This window comes from Diabrotica virgifera, chromosome 8 (assembly GCF_917563875.1).
Source record: "Diabrotica virgifera virgifera chromosome 8, PGI_DIABVI_V3a".
NCBI lineage: Eukaryota > Metazoa > Arthropoda > Insecta > Coleoptera > Chrysomelidae > Diabrotica > Diabrotica virgifera.
Window position 1 is genome coordinate 22519643 of NC_065450.1, and position 23666 is coordinate 22543308.

General features: G+C 32.1%; 1 protein-coding gene across 2 annotated transcripts in view; it reads right to left on the reverse strand.

Moving 5' to 3' along the window:
- Nucleotides 1-23666, reverse strand: part of LOC114333319 (cytokine-like nuclear factor N-PAC) — a 105442-nt gene that overhangs the window by 14423 nt on the left and 67353 nt on the right. For both annotated transcript variants that reach the window (XM_028283177.2, XM_028283178.2), the window contains exon 7: nucleotides 9862-10125. In XM_028283177.2, the coding sequence (XP_028138978.2) occupies nucleotides 9862-10125 (264 nt within the window). The remainder of the gene's footprint in view (nucleotides 1-9861; nucleotides 10126-23666) is intronic.

Genomic DNA, 23666 nt, shown 5'->3' on the forward strand with positions numbered 1-23666 from the left:
TTTAAATGATTTTTAATATTATAGTCTACTATTGTTACCGAATATTAGTGTAGCTAAATTTTTAATTTTAGTATACAGGGTGGGTCGAAACTCGGAATGAGTCTTTTCTGGGTTTTCTTAAATGGAATACCCTATATTTTAGTATTGTAATAAAATGATATTTCATGGTACTTTTCTACTTCTTAAGCATTCCCTATACCTAACTGCTTTAATTTAGGCTTAATTGTTAATACCACCAATAATCTTAAATTCGATGGTATTTTGATAGCTCAACCATTATTGGCAATTTTAAGTACCAGTCTAGATTAATATGTATTTATTTTCAAAAAATTATTTGTGATTGTATATTTTAACGGCCAAACTAATACAATTTCACCTATTTTGTGTTGCAATTCTAGAGTGCTATGTATTAAGAGTATAAGTCAAAAATGAAAATTTTTTATTAGGACTTTTCAAAGTCTTTTTTACCACTGATAAAATAACTATTACAACTAAATATGAAAATGGTGACGAAATATGATTAATAAATTAGTAATCAACTATTTTACTTTCTACGTTGGTAATACCTTATTAATTATATGATTCAAAATATAGAAAAATCCCGAAAAATCTTTTTAGAATTAATGTTTGGCTTGAATTACCAATAACTCACAAACTAAAGCAGTTAGATATAGGGACTGTTTAAGAAATTAAAAAGTACCATAAAATAACATTTCATTACAATACTAAAATACAGGGTATTCCATTTAAGAAAACTCAGAAAATACTCATTCCGAGTTTCGACCAACCCTGTATATTAAAATGAAAAATTTAACTATACCAATAGCTCTTAACAATAGTAGACTATATTAAAAATCATTTGAACATTAGTAGAGTTTATTATGTCAAACTACTACAATCCTACAGGGTGTGAATGTTGCTACGAAATTAATAAGAAAACGTAATTATCTTTTAACCTACCCTGTATAATATTACAAAACCTTATATTTTAAGAAAGAAGAAATCTAGGAGAATCCAAAACTGTAAAAATATACAGGGTATCCCATTAAAAAAAAACGAAGTTACAATCAACTTCCGGTATAACCGGAAGTAGCAAAAAGACGAAAATATTTTCATTAAATAGTTCATACCTCAACACCCTTGTATTCCAATTTTCATTGTTCTCTTAGCTTCAGTTCTCGAGATATTTCTAATAGGCCCTTTATCTGCCTCACCCTGTATAGAACAGAATATACTACCAAAGAGTTGTTTCGCCATATTGAGTTCCCCATTTAGTCCGTGAAAGCCATCCCATCTACTTCACCTCATGTCACATCCCCTCCCTCCCACATCACTGATTATCACGGACTTACCTTTTTTTCTATCATTTGTGACGCACTGAAAAATGCTCATGAAAAGGACTCTACCAAAATATACCAAAAGTTATATTTTCTCTTTGTTCAAAATATACTTGATTTATTGGAAAAAAATTATTAAGCAGACAACAGATATTAAATACTTACATTAAAATAATTATCTTCACATATATAAAAACCTTGAGAACGAACTAAAATGTTTGTAATGTCCTTTCAATATGCATGTAACCACTTTTAGCCCAATAAATGACCGGTTTGGAGTGTAATTTCCAGGGGCAACTCCGAATGGCATGAAAATTTGGGTTCAGGTTCTACATACCCTCCACTTCAAAGTTGAATTTGTGCCGCTGGTTGCTTTTACTTGGGGGGTGACATTTACTCCTTCTCGGGGGGTGAAAAACGCGTGTTTAAAATAAGGTCGCAAATGGATAAATTGACTGATTTTAAGCACCTTTTGTTCTATAAAGTTTTTTACCTAAGTCAATACTTTTCGAGTTATTCGCGATTTAAAATGTTGATTTTTCGAAAAAAAAAACTACGTCTTCAGACCGTTTTTCCCAAATAACTCAAAAAGTAAATATTTTATCGAAAAAAATGTTTTTGGCAAAAGTGTATCTTATAAAAAAACGAAAAAAATGGTGTACCAGTAAAGTCCACAAATTGAGTAGAAGCAAAGTTGTAGCTCATGAAAAATACGTTGTTATTCGTCTAATTCCAAATCGAATAATTCAACGCGAAATCACCGAAGAAAGAAGCACTTTTCGGGAAAACCTTATTAACATTTTTTAAATTATCTAAAAAAAGCTTATTTGTTTTTTTACAAAAGTTTACAACATCAAAAATAAACGAGTTACACTGAAAAAAAAGTTCGCCCCTTTTTTTTGGTAAAAAAAAATCGTGAGACGTCCCTCTATTTAGCACCCTAAATGAAATTAATCGTTCGGCTTTACCATTTATTTTAACTGCATGTGTATTGTTGATATGATATGTAAGTTTGATTGGTTTGAAGTGCTTATTTGTGAAAACATTTGGATTTATAGTAAAAAAAAACTTTCTAAAAATTTTCTAAAAATTTTCTAAAAATATTTGAAAAATTTCATTTTTTCAAAATAACTTAAAAAGTATTAGTGATAAGAAAAATCTTAAAGAGTAAAAAAATGTACGTTTTGCTACTATAAATATGCTAGTTTCATTTTGTTTCTCCGTAAGACAAAAATATGGCTGTTCAAAATTTGCATACACTCGTGATTAGTGACCCATACAAGCTTTTTCAACTATAACCCATTCAAAAATAAACACTTTAAACCGGTGAGACTGACAGATCATGTAAAAAATAGATAGGTAAGTAAATTGTTTGTAAAGCGGTAGCGATTAATTTCATTTGGGGAGCTAAACACGGGGAGATTTTCATGATTTTTTACAAAAAAAAAGAGGGTTAACTTTATTTTGAGCGTAACTCACTGATTTTTAATGCTAAAAACTTTTGTTAACAATTAAAACAAAGCTCTTTATAAACACTTTAAAAAAGTTTAAATGGGTTTTTCCCGAAAAGTGCTTAATTTTTCAGTGATTTCACCTTGAAATATTCGATTTGGAATTAGACGAATAAGAACGTATTTTTCATGAACTACAACTTTGTTTTTATTTGATTGATAGACTTTACTGATACACAATTTTTTTCGGATTTTTATAAGCTACACTTTTGATAAGAGTATTTTTTTCGATAAAATATTTACTTTTTGAGTTATTTGCGAAAAACCGTCTGAAAACGTAGTTTTTTTGTCGAAAAATCAACATTTTCAATGGCAAATAACTCGAAAAGTATTGACTTACGTAAAAAACTCTATAGAACAAAAGTTGCTTAAAATCAGTCAAATTATCCATTTCCGGTGTTTTCTTGAACGTATGTTTTTTCACCCCCGAGAAGGGGTGACTCTCACCCCCCAAGTAAAAGCAACCAACGGCACAATTTCAACTTTAAAGTGGAGGGTAAGTAGAACCTAAATCCAAATTTTCATGCAATTCGGAGTTGCCTCTGAAAATTACACGGTATCGCCGCATTTCCCGTTCATTTACTGGGCTATTTATTAAACTCCGTTTCTTATCGACTGGTAATCTAATAAATATTTTATTGGGGGTTTTAGTGGTTGTTTTTTTAAACAATGGTACTAAACAACACTTACAGTATTTACTTTTATTTTCCATAGTAAGCACGCACATAATTCAATACTATCTCTTCAAAAACTACCAAACACTAGTGTAAACAAAACGGTTTATACTTTTATAGGAGATCTGTCATTACAGAATATAACTTGGTGATCACAAGCGCTCGCGCGCTTTTTCGATCGTTTGAAATGATTTTAATACACACAAGATTTTAAATTTGTATTGCTAAGTTATTATGAGTTTGTGAAGCGTGAAATTTTGGAAACCTTATCTTTAAACGAAACCGAACATTATTATGTGATAAAACAAAAATGTGCAAGTTCCCTATTGCAGTATGTACACATAACAAATCTGTTTCCGTGGGTGAATGATTTTTATAAATTTTACCAAAAAAGGTGCATAAAGACTCCGTTGAGGGTGCAGATATACCGATTGAGCAGTTTCTCGTGGTTAGTATGGGCCTTTAATGAGAGCGACAAAGAGACATGTATTTCTTATACATTTAAAACGGGCTAGAAGATATACGCCGGCAAAGCGAGGTAGCGCCAACAACCCACTTCGTGTCGTAGGTAGGGCTTTCTCAGCACAGCGTTGCCAAAGTAGATTTAAAAAAGAAAATAACAAAGTAGAAAAAATTATAATATTTAACTTTTTGTAAACGAATTTAATAAACAAATTATTAAAAAAAAATTAATTTGTCTTTGTCATTAAATTCTGATAACTTTTGGTAGACTAAATAAGCGGCGATACGAAATTAATAATCAAAGTTATGCCTTTACAAAAACACATTATTAAAAAAATAAGGTGAAAAATTATTCATGTTACTTAAAACCTGCAGTAATTGTAAATTATTGCGATCCTGCAGTAATTGTAAATGATTGTGATCCGAGCAATAAATTGAGGAATATGAGTTATGACCGAGTAGAAGGGGAGAAATTATTTTAAATATGTAGGTATTATGTGCAGAAATAAAATACTCACTGTAAGATATATTTTTATGCACCCGCTTATGATCAAATTCGATGTTTTCGAAAGTCATACCGCTACGACTACTAGGGACGTGTAAGATATTTTTAAAACGTTACTAGTTACAAGTACGGAAATACCGATTTTACTTTGCCTACTCAATTCAGCACAAGGATCAGATACATCAGTATTTTGTAATCAGTATTTGTACTCAGTACCACTGAGACCTTCGTCAACCTTCTGTAACCTTCGTCAATGGACTGGCTTATCAGCAGATCAATTGTTACATGCCGCACAAGATCGAGAACGATATCGGCAAATTGTTATGGAAGCTACCCACGCCTAAAAATTTGGGCACGGTACTTAAAGAAGAAGACCACTGAGAACCGGTATCAAAAGTAACTGTTACACTGATTTTGCCCGTCTCTATTCACCACGTCGATAGCCAACGGTTGGGTTAGGTTGTGTTCAATATGCGGCACGCTAGAAAAATAAATGCACGGGTCACCCGTCCTGCCGGCGCAGGTTGTGTCTGGCTTAGATTCAATTTGCGCCGGGCCTAAAGCGTGGCACGCAATATGTTAATTTGTTCTCCATGTATTGTTATGCTTTCTTGGCACTGTTGGGCTTTAGTAATTAACATAATTTTTTTTTGTGTTTAGGGACAGCCAGTTTTCTTCACTGACTTCCACCACCCTAGATCATCATCGTAGACCACCCGAGATCATACAATCGAAAACATATGTTTTGTTAAATTTTTCACATGCAAAAATATTCATATATTTTTCGCTGTATAATTTCAATCATTTTCATCTTCAATTTTAAACAATTCAGCACAGCCTGACTAGCAGTACCTAGTTATCCCTACCTAGATTTGATCCCCGCCCAATACAGATAATTTTGCCGAGACATTTTGTAAACTGAAAATATATTCGATCTCTTCTTGTGCTACCCGTCGAAGGCAAAGACTGGCTCTCTCTTGTATCAGCTTTCGTAGGCGACACATCTATACCAGTTGGACTTTTCTCTGGGTGCAACTATTAACTTGAACCTTTCTCTGGGTTCCATTATCGCTGAACTAACGCTTTTTCTCTGCGCCAATATTATACAACGCTAATTCGGTATAAATAATTAAAACTAGTGCACGAAACAGTAAAATAGAGTGTGAAACCGGCATATGTGTTCAATCGAAACACAGGTGAACAGTGACCAAACAGGACTTTAGGTAAAAATTTTTACCAACTTATAATATTGTCTGTATTATCATAATCCCTCTCTAAATTTCCACTTAAGCCAGCAACCTAAAATATACAGTTCACAGAAATTCACAACTAAATTATTAATATAATTTCATATGCATATATACATGCCCTTGTATTAATATTATACACGTATAAAACTAAAAATATTGACAAATAATTTACTTTTTTTTTTCTTGCGTTTGTATGACTGCGGACCTTAGGGTCCATTCGCCCATCTAACCGATTTTGCTCATTTTTACATTAATTTCAACTACTCTATGTTTATTTTCCTTCCCTATTTATACATTACAATATCATCATATCATTATTATTATTATTTTACATTCACATTTTTTACTTTTATTTTTCATTACATTATTCATTTTTTTATTCAATTATATTTTTTTTTCCTTTTTTTGTATCTTTTTTATTTTTTTTGTTATATTTTTTTTTGTTTTTTTTCCATTACGGTAAGGCTAAAACCCGATTCACCTCGCGGAGGTTATTCGTCTTCTTAATGGTTTCTGTTTTTTTTATACTTATTACAATGTTTTTACATTTTTTTTCACAATATTTATCTAATTCTAAATACAGATAGTTAACCACAGCTACTCATATTTTCAGTTCAATATTTTTAATATGCTCACTTAATAAAATGACCACTCGTGGATTATTACTTTGATTTAATAAGAATTTTAAATTAATTGGATGTATGACATCCTTTAACTTATAAATTTTGTCCAAAAAGATTTTCACTTGAGCTTGTATTAGAGAGCAATTTAATATTTGATGCTCTGCGTCTCCTATTTCTCCACAATTGCAATATGGATCGGTTTTTAAACGAATTTTAAATAGACATTTGGGAACCGGTACGTGATTAAACCTCAAACGACAAATTTTTCTTATTGCATTTTTGGCAATGCCAAATGAATTTTATTAATTATTTCTGATTCTTTATGTGATAAATTTACTAAGAATTGACTACACAGTTTATTTCCTCTTAACCTTAATGGCATCTCTGCGCACTCCACATGTAGATTGTTTATTGGAGTAGATTTTAAAGCACCTATGCAAAGTCTTAAACATTTATTGACAATATTTTCAATTTTTTGTAGATGAACATTTGCTGCATCTGCATAGAAAATAGATCCGTAGTCTATTATTGATCTAATATAGGATCTATATATACATCAGTAAGGAAATATTAGGATCTGCTCCCCATTTAGAATGTGAAATGGTTCTCAACACGTTCACTCCCCTTTCTGCTTTCTTAACTGTGTTTTCTATATGTTCCTTCCATAAGAGTTTCTGATCCAAAATCACCCCAAGATATTTGATTGATTTTTTAACCGGAAATTTAATACCATCTATTACTTCTATTTCCTTTGGAATGCCTTTCCTACGTTTGGTAAATATACATGCTTGTGTTTTTTTATTTGAAAGGGACATACCATTTTTAAACGCCCAATTTCTAATTGCAGTGTAGCTCTGTTTTACCTTTTCTACACCTGTATTTATTTCTGTTTGATCACTATAAATTACCAAATCGTCTGCAAATTGTAATATTTTAGCATCTGTTACCGATTTTTCCAAATCATATGTATATATTAGGTATAAAATTGGACTTAATATTCCTCCTTGTGGTAATCCGTCTTGAGCTATTTGTGGTCCTAAGCGTTCGTTGTTAATTTGAAGATATAATTTTCTATTACTATACAACTTGATTATTTTTGTGGTAATCCAACTTCAATCATTTTATTATACAATATGTTGAGGTTAACATTATCGTATGCACTTTCAATATCTATAAATAGAGATGTAACCGATTTATTGTTAGTGAAGGTTAAATTAATATCTGTTATTAAATGACTTAGATTTTCTGTACCAGAATAACCTTTTCTGAAGCCGAATTGGGTCATTGACATTTTATTATTAAGTTCTAGCCACTTCTCCAATCTGATTTTAACCATTCTTTCAAAAGTTTTAGCAATACAAGATCCCAAAGAGATACCTCTATATGAATCTGGTGATTCAGGACTTCGATCTGGTTTTAGAAAAGGAACAACTAATAATTCTTTCCAACTAGAGGGGTAACTTTCAGTTATCCATATATCATTGTATATTGCCAAGATCATCTCCTTTGCAGCCAACTTATTTAGCATAACATAGTGTATATTATCTATTCCAGGAGCTGTATTTTTGTTGTTTTAATGGATGACTCTAATTCGTCCATAGAAAATTTTTTAGTAAGACTGTGTCTTTCTGTATTTACTGGATACAATATATTTTGTCTCGGACCTGGCGGTGCAATTTTATTAAAGAATGTTGTTGTCCATTCCACTTCTATTGTTGAATTTATTGGTGGTTTGTACACATTCTTTAGCTTTTTAACCTGCCCCCAAATATTTTTAATATCTGTGTTTCTGTTTAAAGACATGCAAAATTCTTTCCACGTTTTCTTTTTATTCTGTTGTATAATTTTTTTCGTTTGGGCTACACATTTATTATAATTAATGTAGTTTTCCATTGTTCCTTTTTTCTTGTACCGTCTTATTGCATTGACCTAATTTAGTTTAGTAATAAAATCTGTATATCTGTGACTGCCTTTATGAGTTTGTGCATATTGTTCCATATGGGAGGAAAAAATCTCCCAATCTGCTTTATCAACATTCCATTTTTTCCAATTAGTTTTACAATCTATAGTACTTACATTAACGCTTATATTCATTTTCATACAAATTACATAATGATCTGAGCCTAGTGTTGTATCGTCTACATCCCATTCAAATAAATGAGCAATATCGGTTGTACAAAAGGTAATATCTATAGCTGATTTATTAAAAAATCCCGGCCTTGGTAATACCGTTTCTTTACCAGTATTTAAATACAGTGGAACTTGGATATTACGGCCTCGGTAGTTACGTCATCTCGGTTGTAACGTCAATTTTTAATAGGTCCGGCCAAAACCTATTCAATAACACTATTAAAAACCCGGTTTTATCGTCTAAAAATAAGATAACCCTCGTCTATAGCGTCATAAAATTGGGTGCATAAAAGGATAAAGTGCAATGGGTTTCCGGTTTGCAAACTTTATTTTTCGGAAAGGGTTGTGCAGAAGAAAATAATTGACATTTCTCAGCATTAAAGAACTTTTTCATAAAATGTAAGTTTTATATACATAAAAGGTTTTATTTCTTATTTTTTTATCCTAAATGCAGCAATAATGCTGTAATAAAAGTTTGCCTCGTTAAAATCTCATTTTTTTCTACCTCTTGTATAGCGTCACTCTGATATAGCGTCATTTTTTTACTGGACCCTTCAATGACGCTATAAGCAAGTTCCACTGTATACAGTACCACTCTCATCGCATGCTTCTAATAGATTTTTACCCGCTCGATCCGTAGTACTACAACCCCAAGCCATATTGTGACTATTAAAGTCTCCACCAACTAAAAATGGTTTTTTTAAACTATTAAAAAAATTTTTCCAATCATTTTTAGATATAGATAACCCTGGTTTTACATAAATAGAGTATATATTTATCTTTTTTCCTAAATTTAAGTGAATGGTTACCTGTTTGCACATTACATTATTGATTTTATGAAATGCTGGAGCTGGAGAAAAACCTATACCTCCTTTTAGCAGTACAGCCACTCCTCCATATCCATCACCTCTATCTTCTCGAAAAATATTATACCCTGTGAATTTAATATTTATGTTTGGTTTAAACCAGGTTTCTGACAAAAAGCATACAGATATATTCTTGTCAAAAAGATATTTCTCTAAAGTACCTTTATTTGATAAAACTGATCTACCGTTCCATTGTAGGAAATTTATATTAGCCATTTCTAGTAAGAATTTTCTCTATACTATTTTTTAAAAGTAACAATGTATTTGCTTCTAAAGATTGATTTAAATTATTTAGAATAGTTGTAAAGCATTCCAAAATATTATCACACACATTTTTTTTATTTATTTGTAAATTAGATGAAATATTATGATACTGTGGAACATTGATGATAATTTACTTGCATTTATTAACTATAACATTTTTGGTTACAATTATCAATTATTTAGTCTATTATATTTGAGTTAAAACTTTTTGAATCTGGACTATAAAATTTGTAACCTACCTTTACTTTTTAACAAATTTTCTGTATCTATAGAAGCTTCGAACTCATTTTCTACCATTTGTTTTGTAGCTTGTCTATCTGATATACACATAAATACGACATCAGATTTAACGAGTACGTTTCTAGCAGTCAGTAAGACGGAAAGATGCTCTCCTTTCCCTAATTCTTTCTCTAACTGTTTACATTTTGCTAATGTCCTATTCCACATATTTACTGTATAACCAGCTTCAACCAAAACTTTTACTATTTCGGCGCCTATCATCCCTGTTAACAAAAAATGCCATTAATAATGATTAAACAAAATAAAGAAATAATTGATAAAAGTATTTATTAAAATTGTTAACGTAAACATTAAAATATCGCTCTAATTTTAGACCATTCACTCACGGTAAAATATTGCAAAACCTCCGAATTTTAAAGAACAGCTTGGATTGACATGATGACATGAAATTTGGCATGCACGTAGCTAACAAGCTGTTCACAAGTCATTGCCAACAAGCTATAAGTTTACAATCAAGATGCAGTAGAAATAAACAAACCAAGACACGTTAAATGCTACTAGAAGCACTCCCGAATTATAATTTACAATTTATGTACATTGTAAATCCCAAATCATGATTTCCAAAGTTTATACATTGTAAATTATGATTCGGGAGTGCTCCTAGTAGCATTTAACGTGTCTTGGTTTGTTTATTTCTACTGCATCTTGATTGTAAATTTAGTATAGGAAGTAAGTTGGAGTTCTATCAGCCAAGAGAGTAAGCAGGTTTTAGAGCAGGATATGGTACAAATGATCATTTACAAGTAATTAAGAACTTAGAAAAGAGTGTTGAATATAATAAACTAATAGTCCTGATATTTGTTGACTACGAAAAAGCTTTCGACACAATAAGTCTCAAAAAATGTTAAAAACCTTAACAGCGTGCCGTATAGATCATCGATATAGAGTGGGCCAAAGAAAACAGTCCATCTCGATATTTGGCAGTATTTATTAGATTTTACGGAAATGACGAAACAGGTCGATTTTTGATCTAAGGGGGACACATTTTTACGGTACATACATTTGGCATTGGTCAACTCCCTCCCTTCCACTTCCCCCACCTCCTATTTTTAAATAGGGAATAGGGGTCGTGCTCTAGCTCATTTAAAAGGTTATTCAATTCTTTATTCAGTAATATAAACATTAACATAATTGTTTATACAGGGTGTTCAGGAAAAACATATTTTAATTAAATTAATTGACACAAAAAGAAGAATGTATGTAATTTATTTAAAACAAAATATATTCTACTGCTGTCAAAAAACAGCAAAAAATGTTTTTGATAAATAAACATTGCATTTCGCTTAATTTCAATGTTCAAGCTGCCACCCATCTGCCTCTAGTAGGTTGAATATTGAATTTAAGCGAAAAACAATATTTATTTGTCAAATAAATTTTTTTCTCTGTTTTCTGTCAGTAATAGAATGTATTTTGAGTTAACTAAATTGCATACATGCTTTTTTGTGTCAATTAATTTAATTCAAAATAATTTTTCTTGGACACCCTTTATAAATTATTATGTCAAAACATAACTGAATAGAGAATTGAATAACCTTTCAAATGAGGTAGCACACGACCCCTATTTTCTATTTAAAAATAAGGGGTGGAGGGAAATGGAAGGGAGGTGGTTGACAAACGACAGGTGTATGTACCGTAAAAATTTGTCTCCCTTAGATCAAAAATCGACCGGTTTCTTCATTTCCTTAAAATCTAATAAATACTGCCAAATATCGAGGTGGACTCTTTTCTTTGGCCCACTCTGTATAAATACGATAAAATACATAATATATCAAAATGCGACAGTAAGTGTGAAACTGGCAGATAAAACGACCAACGCATTTAAAGCGCTCACCACACTCTCGGCGAAGTTACTTCGCCAAAGTTGACCGAAGCCCGAAGTACCTCTCTACACACTACTTCGCGAGGAACACATTCAAGCGGTGCGATACCGACTTTGATCCCTTTGACTCAAACGCGCGAAACCGACAGAGAACGGAAGTAAAACGAAGCGAGGCAAAGTTGCAAGAAGTGGCTGTCTACACTCTCGTGCTTGCTTAACTTCGATCGACTTTGTCAAGAGTGTAGACGGCGTTTAAAATACAACGGAAAGTGTGACAGAGAAACACAATTTCGCCAAAATTGTTTACAACATTTACAACATTATTAGGGCATATGCATAAGAACGCAAATCTGATTGAAAAATAAATTAATGTCAACGGAGAAATATTAAGTCATTTGAGGTTCGCTGACAATATTGAACTTTTTGCTGACAGTATCGATGATGCAGTATCGCAACTGGAGAAACTATACCTAGCCTCCTTACAAGTTGGATTAAAAATAAACCACACAAAAACACAAATTATGACAAATCTTGTGTTAAGCGAAACAATTTCAGTAAATGGTTTGCATATTGAAGAAACCATCTCTTTTAAGATACGCATAGGAAGAGATAATCAAACGTGAGAACTAAGCCGCCGCGCGCTTGTTAGGACTCACTTGGGTGGCATTCAGCAAGCTGAGTTATGTCCCCAAGTCTGAACTGCCTATGTGTCTCAAAAGAAAAGTCTTTGATCAGTGCTTGTTGCCAGTACTTACATATGGTGCAGAAACTTTAACAGTAACTAAGAAAGTAAGAATAAAATTTGTGTTCCAAAATCAAAGAGCCATGGAACGCTCAATGTTAGGCATTTCTCATAGAGGTACGGATTACGAAAAAGGAAATAAGACGGAGAACAGGAGTGACAGATGTCATAGAAATAATTACGACCCTTAAGTGGAAATGGGCGGGGCACATAGCTAGAATGTCGGATAACAGATGGACGCAGTGAATAATACACTGGAGACCAAGACAACAAGCACATCGAAGTAGAGGTCATCCGCCAACAAGATGGTCCGATGTAAAACGGATCGACAAAAATTGGATGCAAACAGCACAAAACAGAAATACATGGAAAATACTGAGAGAGACCTATGTCCAGCAGTGAATAGATTCGGGTTGAATGATGATTATAGCTATATAACATGTTATCTGTGAGTGAATATGTTCATTTTTCAACAAATAAGAAAAAACACGTTTTTACTTGACGGTTTTTCAAAAATAACTCAAAAAGTAAGTACCTATTTTATTGAAAAAAAAAAAATTAGCAAAAATAAAGCTTCTAAAAAAGCGAAAAAAATGGTATATGTTAAAGTTTGTAGACCAAGTAGAAGCAGAGTTGTAGCTAACGTATGTCCTAAAAGTTTTAGCACATTACCAGAGAACGACAGTTCTCGCCAGTGGCGCACACCCACACCCCCTACACGCGACACGAAATTTTCGATTTTCTAAATCTGACTGAATTGAAAATTGAGCCAACTCCCATCTTAAAGTTCAGGAAAAGACTCACCCATTCCTATGTCAACCATCCATTTTGGTCCAAGGGTGTGGATTTTACGGCCCTTCCTATTTAGTCTGTTTTTCGTTCTCGTCCCAAAAACTTCGAAAATTTACGTCCGATCTTTGCGGCTTCTAATAGTACTGATCATTACCTTTCCAACGCATGTCTAATTTTGAAAATCGGTTATACCATTCAAAAGTTACCGAGCTCAGAAATTAGACTCGATTTCTATTTAAAAAAGGGAAAATGTTTGTGGATATGTATGTATTTATGTGACTGGAAAAGTTAAACCGATCTGAATTTTTTTTCTGTGAAGAGGGGGTCAGGGCCGATTCAGAACCGGTGTAGTTTGTGACTTTTGACCACCCATAAGCCAGCTATAGGACTTGGTAGGTACAAAACGGCATATTTTTTGGGGTTTATATCTTCGTGTTGTTCTGAAGCTATTTCCTTGTGGCATTTTTATGATTAATTATTTATATGGGAAATAAGCCACAATTAAAATGAAAAAATTAATTTTATTAACGTTTCGACGCCCAAATCGGGTGCCGTTGTCAAAATACAAAATATTACAGTAATATTTTGTATTTTGACAACGGCACCCGATTTGGGCGTCGAAACGTTAATAAAATTATTTTTTTCATTTTAATTGTGGCTTATTTCCCATATAAATAATTATTTATATCTTCGGTTCAAGAAGAGACAGGAGAACCGCAAATACACCAAATTAATAGTGTTGAGTTAAGCTTTCAAATGGTGTGTAAAAACTAAACTTTGAAAATTTTTATTTTTTCGACAATTACTCAAAATTTCAACCTACTAATTGGGCCAATAACTGAGCGTTTGTAGAAGGACTCTAGACGAATCTAACCGTGTATACCTTATATCCGGGAAAATTCGAATTTTTAAGTTATAGGCTTCATAAGTATTAAATCTATTATCTATGGAAAAAACGGGTTTTCAAGCTCAATAATTCCTGTAATACCTTCAGTTATCATACTTGATCTTAGATGCATCAGATACTACTTGTCCATACGTTTCAAACTCATGTTTAGCGATCAAAATCGGTTAAGCCGTTTAGAAGTTATTAAGCTACAAAAGTATAATCCAATTAACGATTATTCCCGAAATGGTTTATGTAGTTGTAGTGATTACCGCTAAATTTGATGTGGCAACGGGCAATCCGAGTTTATTTACCGGCCATCCCAATATTTTTTTTCAATCTATTTTCAATAGAAAAAAAATCTAGTGTACATTCGATGGACACTAGATCATTTGGGAGGTAATGCGGCATTTATAAAGCTTAACGTATAATCGAGAAACATTGCATTCAACTTCATACATTTAATTTATAAATAACTTTGAAAAACTCGGCTAAGAGTCGGAAAAAAAATTATTTTAAGACAACTGGTTCTTTAATACATTATTCCCTCTGCTTCCTCGAACACCGTACCGGTCATTTGACTATTGATACAGATTGCGTTCATTACTGCGCAGCACACTTGTATAGTAGACAAGGCGAAACCGGAGGGTTCGTTGGAAAAAATATTCCCATGAGATTTTTTTGCATAATCAGATTTGTAATACACCCCAGAATAAGGTTCAAGAAGTCGCCCACGAGAAAAGTGGTCACAATTTTTTTTTAACAATTTTTTTAATCAAATTGCAAAAATTATTATTTTTTGTCTGGACAATTTTTTTTAGGTTTATATAGACCATTCTGGACAAAAAAGGTCTCTTGTAATTTTTCTCTAAAGTTGATGGTTTTCGAGTTATAAGCAATTTAAAATTTGAAAAACGCAAAAATCGCCATTTTTTGGACTTAATAACTCGGTTAAAAATTATTGTTATGAAAGTCAGAAAGTGACTAAATCAAAGTTTAAAGCCCCCCTACATGATCCTGAAGAAATTTGTGTCATTAATTTATTATTAAGCTGTTATTTTTAATTATTAACAATAAGCCGTAAGAGCGTATTGACGCGGCTGTAAATGTGACTGCGAGTAAGATGCTCCATTGGACTGGCGGAATGGCATCTCTCTCGCACTCACCATAGACGGCCGCCTAATACGTGCTGGTGCTCATTATTATTACTTAAAAATAACAGCTAAGTAATAAAATTATGACAAAAATTTCTTCAGGATCTTGTAGAGGGGGCTTTAAACTTTGATTTAGTCACTTTCTGACTTTCATATAATAATAACTTTTAACCAATTTATTAAGCCTTCAAAAACGCCATTTTTCGTTTTTTTCATTTTAAATTGTTTATAACCCGAAAACGATCAACTTTAGAGAAAAATTACAAGAGACCTTTTTTGTCCAGAATGGTCCAAAAAACTTAACAAAAGTTTGTACGGGCCAAAAATATTGATTATTGCAATTTGATTAAAAAAATTGTTAAAAAAAATTGGACCACTTTTCACGTGGGCGACTTCTTGAACCTTATTCTGGGATGTCTCACGAATGTGATTATGCAAAAAAATCTCACGGGAATATTTTTTCTAACGAACACGCCGTTTTCGCCTTGTCTATAGATAAATATATCGAATTAAAATTATTGTAAGACGAAAAATTTTTCGTTGACTAAGCTTCATCACACAAATCAATCACCCTGATTTTGTATTTACCTATACAGGTGTGCTGCGCAGTAATGAACGCAACCTGTATCAGCAGCCTGATGGCCAGTACGGTGTTCGAGGAAGCATAGGGAACAATATATGAAAGAATCAGCGGTCTTAAAATAATTTCTCGAAAACGTTCTCTTAGACCATCAAGAACGGAACGTTGCTTAGATAGGCCAATGTATTTCTTATGGGTGATAGAAGCGCGCCGATGCCACGACGCACTGTGGTTCCAAATGCCGAAAAGGTGGTCACGAATCTTTAAAGGCGTATACAGTGATGAGCGCGCTAATAACCGGCAAAAAGATGAAAAACATATTAAGTTGTGAGGTAAGATAAAAAGAAAAGAAACTAGTAGAGTTGGGAAATTTAGTGATAAAAACCTATAAATTCACACTGTATTGTTTCCCACTTTTAGACGTATCGGAAGAGTTTGGCAACTGCCACTCTGACAGTGATAATTTTTGGTATAACTAATAAATGTTAGGTAACTAATAGATTTTTATCACTAAATTTCCCACCTCTGATAGTTTCATTTCTTTTTGCCTCACAACTTAATATGTTTTTCATCTTTTGAGCTATTTTGCCGGCTATTAGCGTGGTCATCACTGTATTGTTCATACACTTCGGAATTACTTTCGTACTTACGGGTTTTGGTATCGCTGATTAAAAATCGGACATTATTTTTTTGAAAAACAAAATAGCGCATCCAACCTGGCGGAAAAAATTGACAATATGTATCAAAACGCAAAATTGTTTGTCAAATTGGTAGTTTAAGGTCTTTGATTAAAAATCTAACATACATTTTTTGGAAAACAAAATGGCGGCGAAAGAAACTCAAAAATTTTATTTTAAACGCATATTTTTTTGAAATTTTATATTATAAGGGACTTTTGAAATTGCTGATTACTAGTAGGCTCATTTTCTTTTTGAAGTACAATATTCAGAACCTATTACTTATGTACAACCGCCCATACATACGCAACAATCGCCAGAATCATGTATATGCGTCATTTCACACTTTTGTATTCAAACGACTGCCAGCAATGCAAAGGCAGTTAAAGGCAACTAAACCAATGTGATTCTGTATCTTCTGACTGTATATTTTGAGATTAATAAACATTAATCGCAGAATTATTTTGTTTTTGAATGCATTTTTACGAAATTTTAATTATTTCAAGTATATTTTTACTGTTTATTCGTTAAAAGTTAACAAATAACAAATTTAATGCATTTATTTTTATCAAATCTTAAGTCAACTTTTATCTTACAGTAAATACATGCTTAAGAAGAATTTGTTTTACAGCAATAAAATTGATATACTACAAAACATTTCACAGCGATTTCAAGATAAGCGTTCTATTTGACTTTCACTCGAGCCAAAATAAGGTCGTACATGGCTTACTTGTCCCGGAGTTATGAATAAGAATAAATCCGGTCTTATCCTTATACCTGCGTATTACGACTCCACAATAGTATGAGAAAACAACTGTAAACATGAAAATCCCTAAATAGAGACTTTTTATTTTACCTCATGACCACGTTATCCGCATTAGGAACCACTGTGCGCCGTACTGATTAAAATGAATCGTATATCGGCAGTCGAGTAGCCACCCAGGCCCGAGAAGTTTGGCAACACTGATGTCCATAAGCGCAATGTTCCGTTCTTAACGTGAAACAAAGTATAGGTTAGTTAAGGTCACGGTTCTTAGACATACTACGGTTGCCCAGATCGACGGTGGTGGGGAGACTACAATTTTTGACTTTACGTCACAAGAATACAGAATCCCATATTTTTAAATGATTTTCGATCATTGAATGTGTGTTAGTGTGTATATATGTGTATTTGTGTGTATTGTGTTATTATTAAATAATAAGACAAATAATACACATTTTATCTTATACCGGGTGGTAAATCGTAAAACGGGCCATAGGAAACTCAATGTAAAATTCTAAACTGTTGAATTCCTACTTTCCTAATTACTTTACATCAAAAGTCATGGAAGAATATTTTTAGAGAATTGAACTCTGTATTAAAATCAAAAGTTAAAATTGATCTACGATTTAAACGCATTCCAAAATTTTGAAAAATATAATTCATTTGCCACAGAAGGTATGTGCACGATAAAAGTTAGGCCACACGTTACTATTTAACTGACAGTGCTCACACCATTGACTGAATAAAAAATCTTCATTATTAATACTTTCTCCGCAGCTGAGGGTATCTTATCAACTGTGTTGCTTTTAATGATAAAATAAAAATATTGACAGTTCAAAAATGTGAAAATAATAACTTCTTTGTGACACATTATTGCACTGTGTGCTAAAAAATGTATTTTTACGCATATTTACAAAATTTTGGAATATGTCTAATTCGTAGCACAATTTTAACAGTTGTTTTCAATACAGATTTCAATCCTCTACAAATAGTTTCTAATGTCTTTTGATGTAAAATTTTTAGGGAAGCAGGAATTCAACAGTTTAGAATTTTACATTGAGTTTTCTATGGCCCGTTTTCCAATTCACCACCCGGTATATCCTAGTCTACTTTATATTTGTAACATGGGTGTTGTTTCCCGTAAAAACTTATTTTGAATTATTCATGAAAGTTGTACATCGTACCTATTGTATGAGTTTAAATAAGAATATATATTTATAAGGCAGAAAACGTTAAAATTCCATTATGTATTAACGTAATAATGTTGATGATACTTTAGAATGCCATTTACAGGCTGTAGTGTGGCCAAATTTATTAGGTATCTATTATTTAAATTCTTACAATAAATTATACAAGTAATTCTAATCCACATAATCCTAGCTGATCTCTAAGAATAGTATGTATTCAATAGTTAATCCAGTATTAATGGAAATTCATGGACAAAATTTTCAGTGTACAATGGATATTGAAGTCATAGATTTCCGTAAATATTGCATGGATAAATATTAGACCTGGATCCCGCGTAAGAAAAAAAAGTTGATTAATAGCAAGCTGAAAATTTGTTAATAGCTTAACGGTGTCTAGTCGGACAAACATTGATGCACGGGAACACTGAAACAGGGGAAGTTTTAACGGTGGAGCATGATAAACGTGTCGTCCTGACAAGTTTATGATGGTGAAAAATAGCAAGTTGTTTTTAAGTTTATTCAATAGCCAACGTTATATAATATATAAAAAAATGTTTGTCCGACAAAAAGGTTGGGCATTTTAACGAGTCCGACACGTAGAATATGTCACATCACAGGAACTATGTTGGTGATGAATAGCAGTCTGATTTTTGCATGAGAGTTTAATGAAAGGTTAAAAAAGCAATTGGAAGATCTGTCGGACAAAATGAATGGGAAATTTTCCTAGTCGGACATTCTAAACATGTAAGATATAGACAAAAATGTTGGTGATAAATAGCAAGCTAATTTTGATTTGTTTATGTACAAATTATATTTTGTAACGCAAAAAGTTATATGTCGGACAAAAAGTTTGGGCAAATCGAAGGAAATAAATAAAAAACATTTTTTCAGAATGACTTAGTCACATATTGATAAAGCTATTTTAGTTGTATATTATTATTTATATTCACATATTTTCATGTGCATATAATATATACATGCACACTCCAAAAACAGTGAGGTAAGTATCAATGCATGTATATATTGCAAAACAATTATTTTTTTGGGTGGAGTTTGTTCTAGATATTCCCAAAATGACAATAAAAAATGTCAAAGAACACGTGAAAGCAATCTCTTAGGGTTTTCTAATTAGGCGCATCAGAAAGTACGGAAAATTTCCTACAAAAAACGTTGTATACATTTTTTTCCATACTCAAATCTTAACCCTGTAAACGACATTTAAAAATGTGAAGAGTCTAAAACTTCGGTGCTTATAAGAATAGACGTAAATATGACACATTATGCTTAGAAGTATGTATTAGAAGGCTGCACTTGTCAGTGTGACACTTTGTGCTATACAAAGTAGTATTTGAAAATACATGGTCTCTGAGTTTCTGTTTGCCACGTGTGTTGGAAATTAAAATTTATATTAACTATGGAGTGTTTTTGTGTCTATTTTTGAGTGTCAACAGTTTAAATTTTAAGTCGCCAAATCAAAAGTGAAACCATTCAACGGAACATTTTTGAGTAATTTTCGAACATTTTACAAAGTTAGTAAAATACTTGGTCACCAGTTCAATGAGGTTCAGTTGCCAGATAATTGTGAAAGTTCTATTGAATATCATTATTCGTGCTATAATGCTTTAATTGATTGAAAAAGGGTACCTAAATAAATTATTACTAAAATTGTATAACGTAATTTTTCTCAACTTTCTACAAATGAAATAATAATGTAATTAATATGTCACATGACAAGAAATAATTTGCTGCCAAAATAAATCGATTAGTTTAAATTTGAAGTTACGATTGCAATTTATTATGAATTATTGTCAAAAGTGACAGTTTTTCTTAAATGGAAATGTATTCATAGACATAAGGGTAGACAGGGAATACAGTGCAAAAAGTCGATAGGTGGTCTATCTATCTCTTTTAACCAAGCGATCCCGCGCATGTGGCAGACAAAGATAGCTAGACCACTCAATCCATAATATAATTTGCCTGATCTACTATAAATGTATTACAGGGAGGTATCTAAATGATGTTGAGATAAATCGAAAGATATCGATTGTAATTTATTGCAGGTACTTTTGACATAGAATAATCACCCCTTATTGAAATTTCAAAAATTATTTTTTTAAATTGTCCGACTACAAAATCTACCCCTTATTTTTTTTCCGACAACAGTCATTCTTGGTAAGGAATAATTTACTTAATTAAATTTAGTCTTTGTCGGAAAGCTATTTATCACCAGCATTTTTGTCTATATCTTACCTGTTTAGAATGTCCGACTACGAAAACTTCCCATTAATTTTGTCGGACAGAACTTCCAATTGCTTTTTTAACCTTTCATTAAACTCTCATGCAAAAATCAGACTGCTATTCATCACCAACATAATTCCTGTGATGTGACATGCTCTACGTGTCGGACTCGTTAAAATGCCCAACATTTTTGTCGGACAAACATTTTCGCATATATTACATAACGTTGGCTATCGAATAAACTTAAAAACAACTTGCTATTTTTCACAATCATAAACTTGTCAGGACGACACGTTTATAATGCTCCACAATTAAAACTTCCCCTGTTCCAGTGTTCCCGTGCATCAAAGTTTGTTCGACTAGACACCGTTAAGCTATTAACAAATTTTCAGCTTGCTATTAATCAACTTTTCTTTCTTACGCGGGATCCAGGTCTATATCAACAGTTTTCCATAATTAGATATTATAATCCACTATTTCTTAACTATCTTGACTATTTTCCATAGAGGAAATGAAGCATTTTGTATCAACAGTTTTCCATAATTAGATATTATAATCCACTATTTCTTAACTATCTTGACTATTTTCCATAGAGGAAATGAAGCATTTTGGCTCGCAATTTTTTCGTCCAGCATGGATTTACTTGAAATTTTTACAGAAGGTAGGGAATAGTCCCAGGATCATTTTCTATATCATGCCGCTGTACGCTAAAACCTTGGGGGTGGTTGCCACCCCATCTCGGGGGCGAGAATTTTTTATTAGATTTTAACTATGTAAATCGATGTATAAGGTGATTATAAGAAAAAAATATTTTTTACATTTTCTTCGTAAAACTAATATTTTTCGAGTTATTCGCGCCTGAAAGTAACAGTTTTTCGATGAAAAAATCGACTTTTTAGAGGGTTTTTTTGAGAATACCTCGAAAAATATGCATTTAATCAAAAAACTGTAGATATCAAAATTGTATCTTTTAGTAACACAAACCAAATTATTTTTCTGTAATATTGCTAAGACCAATACAAACCGAGATACGGCATGTTAAAAGTTAGCTTTTTTCGTCAAATGCATAATTTGAAATATTCAAAGTAAAATAACGGAAAAACTTTGCATTTTTCGAGGAAAACTTAAATAATCTTTTTTCAAGTATATAGTTAGGCCTTTCAAAAAAATAATAAAAAGTTTCTAGTCTGAAAAGTAAGCGACTTATGATCAAAAAAAGGTCGGTGCCTGCTTTTCTCTATGAAAAAATCAGTGAAAACAACCCCCTAACTACCATCCTGAATAAATATTGGTCTTCACCTTTCTGTAATTCCTTTTATATTTGTATTATCAATACATCCAAGAAGTTTGACCTATCTAAAAGGCCTAATTTTAGAAAAATTGGAGTTTAACGAAACATTAATTTTTTGGAATTTCCCATTTTCACCTTTTACTTCAAAATATCTCCGAAAATACTGGAGATACGAAAAAATGATAGATTACCAAATTGCAGCTTCTTTAATAACTAAAATTCCCTTGTGCATAGATTTTCATTGGATTGAACAGTTAGCGAGATATAGCTGTTTAAAACCTCTATTTACGAGCAAACACCCCCTTATTCGAGCCCTTTAAACCCACCCTAATTCAAAACTGAGGGATTTTACGGAATTTAGTTTACACAGTCTTATAACTCTTCAAAAATCCTACAAAGTCATTTTTAAAAAATCTTTTCACCCCAAAATGAAGGAGCTATGTTTATAAAACGATTTTTTTTGTCGAAAAATTCGGATAGTCCGCTTATGGATAATTTTCAATGTATGTAACACCACAGAACCGGTTCGTATACTGGAAAATGACTAAAAAACTATTTGTATTTGTACATATTTGTAAATTCGTATTTTTGTGTAAATAAATGTTTTTGTAATTCTTTAATTCTACTTTTTTTTCTGTATAGACCTATTAAAATATCTACTTATAAAAACTGTAATGTTATTAAGGGTGGTTTTTAACGGTTGAAATATTATGATATTATATCCTAAAGTATAAAACAATCATTTAACCAATCAAAACCAAATTTTACCCATATTACAGTATACAATATTTTTATATAATTTTTGACAATAAGGGGTTGTTTACACCCCTAAAAATAATCAACGCCCTTAAGCATGATATAGAATATGAAGTACAGGGTGAGATGATCCTAATCCCAAATTCTTATGTAAATCGATGCAAGCCGAAATTATTCTTTTAGGATAAGTAAATTTTTTATATATAGCTCCAACAAGGGGGGTTTTAAGGGTTGAAATGTTATGATAGTATATCTTAAAGCATAAAACATTCAATATGTAACTAATTAGAACCAAATGTTGACAATATTAAAGTTTAAAATACTATTTTATAATTTATTACAACTAGGGGTAGTTTTCACCCTTACAAAACCAAAAGCGTACAACGGCTCAATATAGCAAATGAACTAGAGGGTGTAATGAGCCTAATCCCAAATTTTTGTACAAATCGATACTGGACGAAAAAATTGCGAGGTTTTGCCATTTTTTCAGCTTCATTTCCTCGACTATACATCAAAGACATATAAATACCGATTATATGTAGCCCAATAAATGACCGTTTTGGAGTGTAATTTCCAGGGGCAACTCCGAATTGCATGAAAATTTGGATTTAGGTTCTACTTACCCTCCACTTCAAAGTTGAATTTGTGCCGTTGGTTGCTTTTACTTGGGGGGTGACATTTACCCCTTCTCGGGGGGTGAAAAACGCGTGTTTAAAGTAAGGCCGAAAATGGATAAATTGACTTATTTTAAGCACCTTTTGTTCTATAAAGTTTTTTACGTAAGCCAATACTTTCCGAGTTATTCGCGATTTAAAATGTTGATTTTTCGACAAAAAAACTACGTTTTCAAACCGTTTTT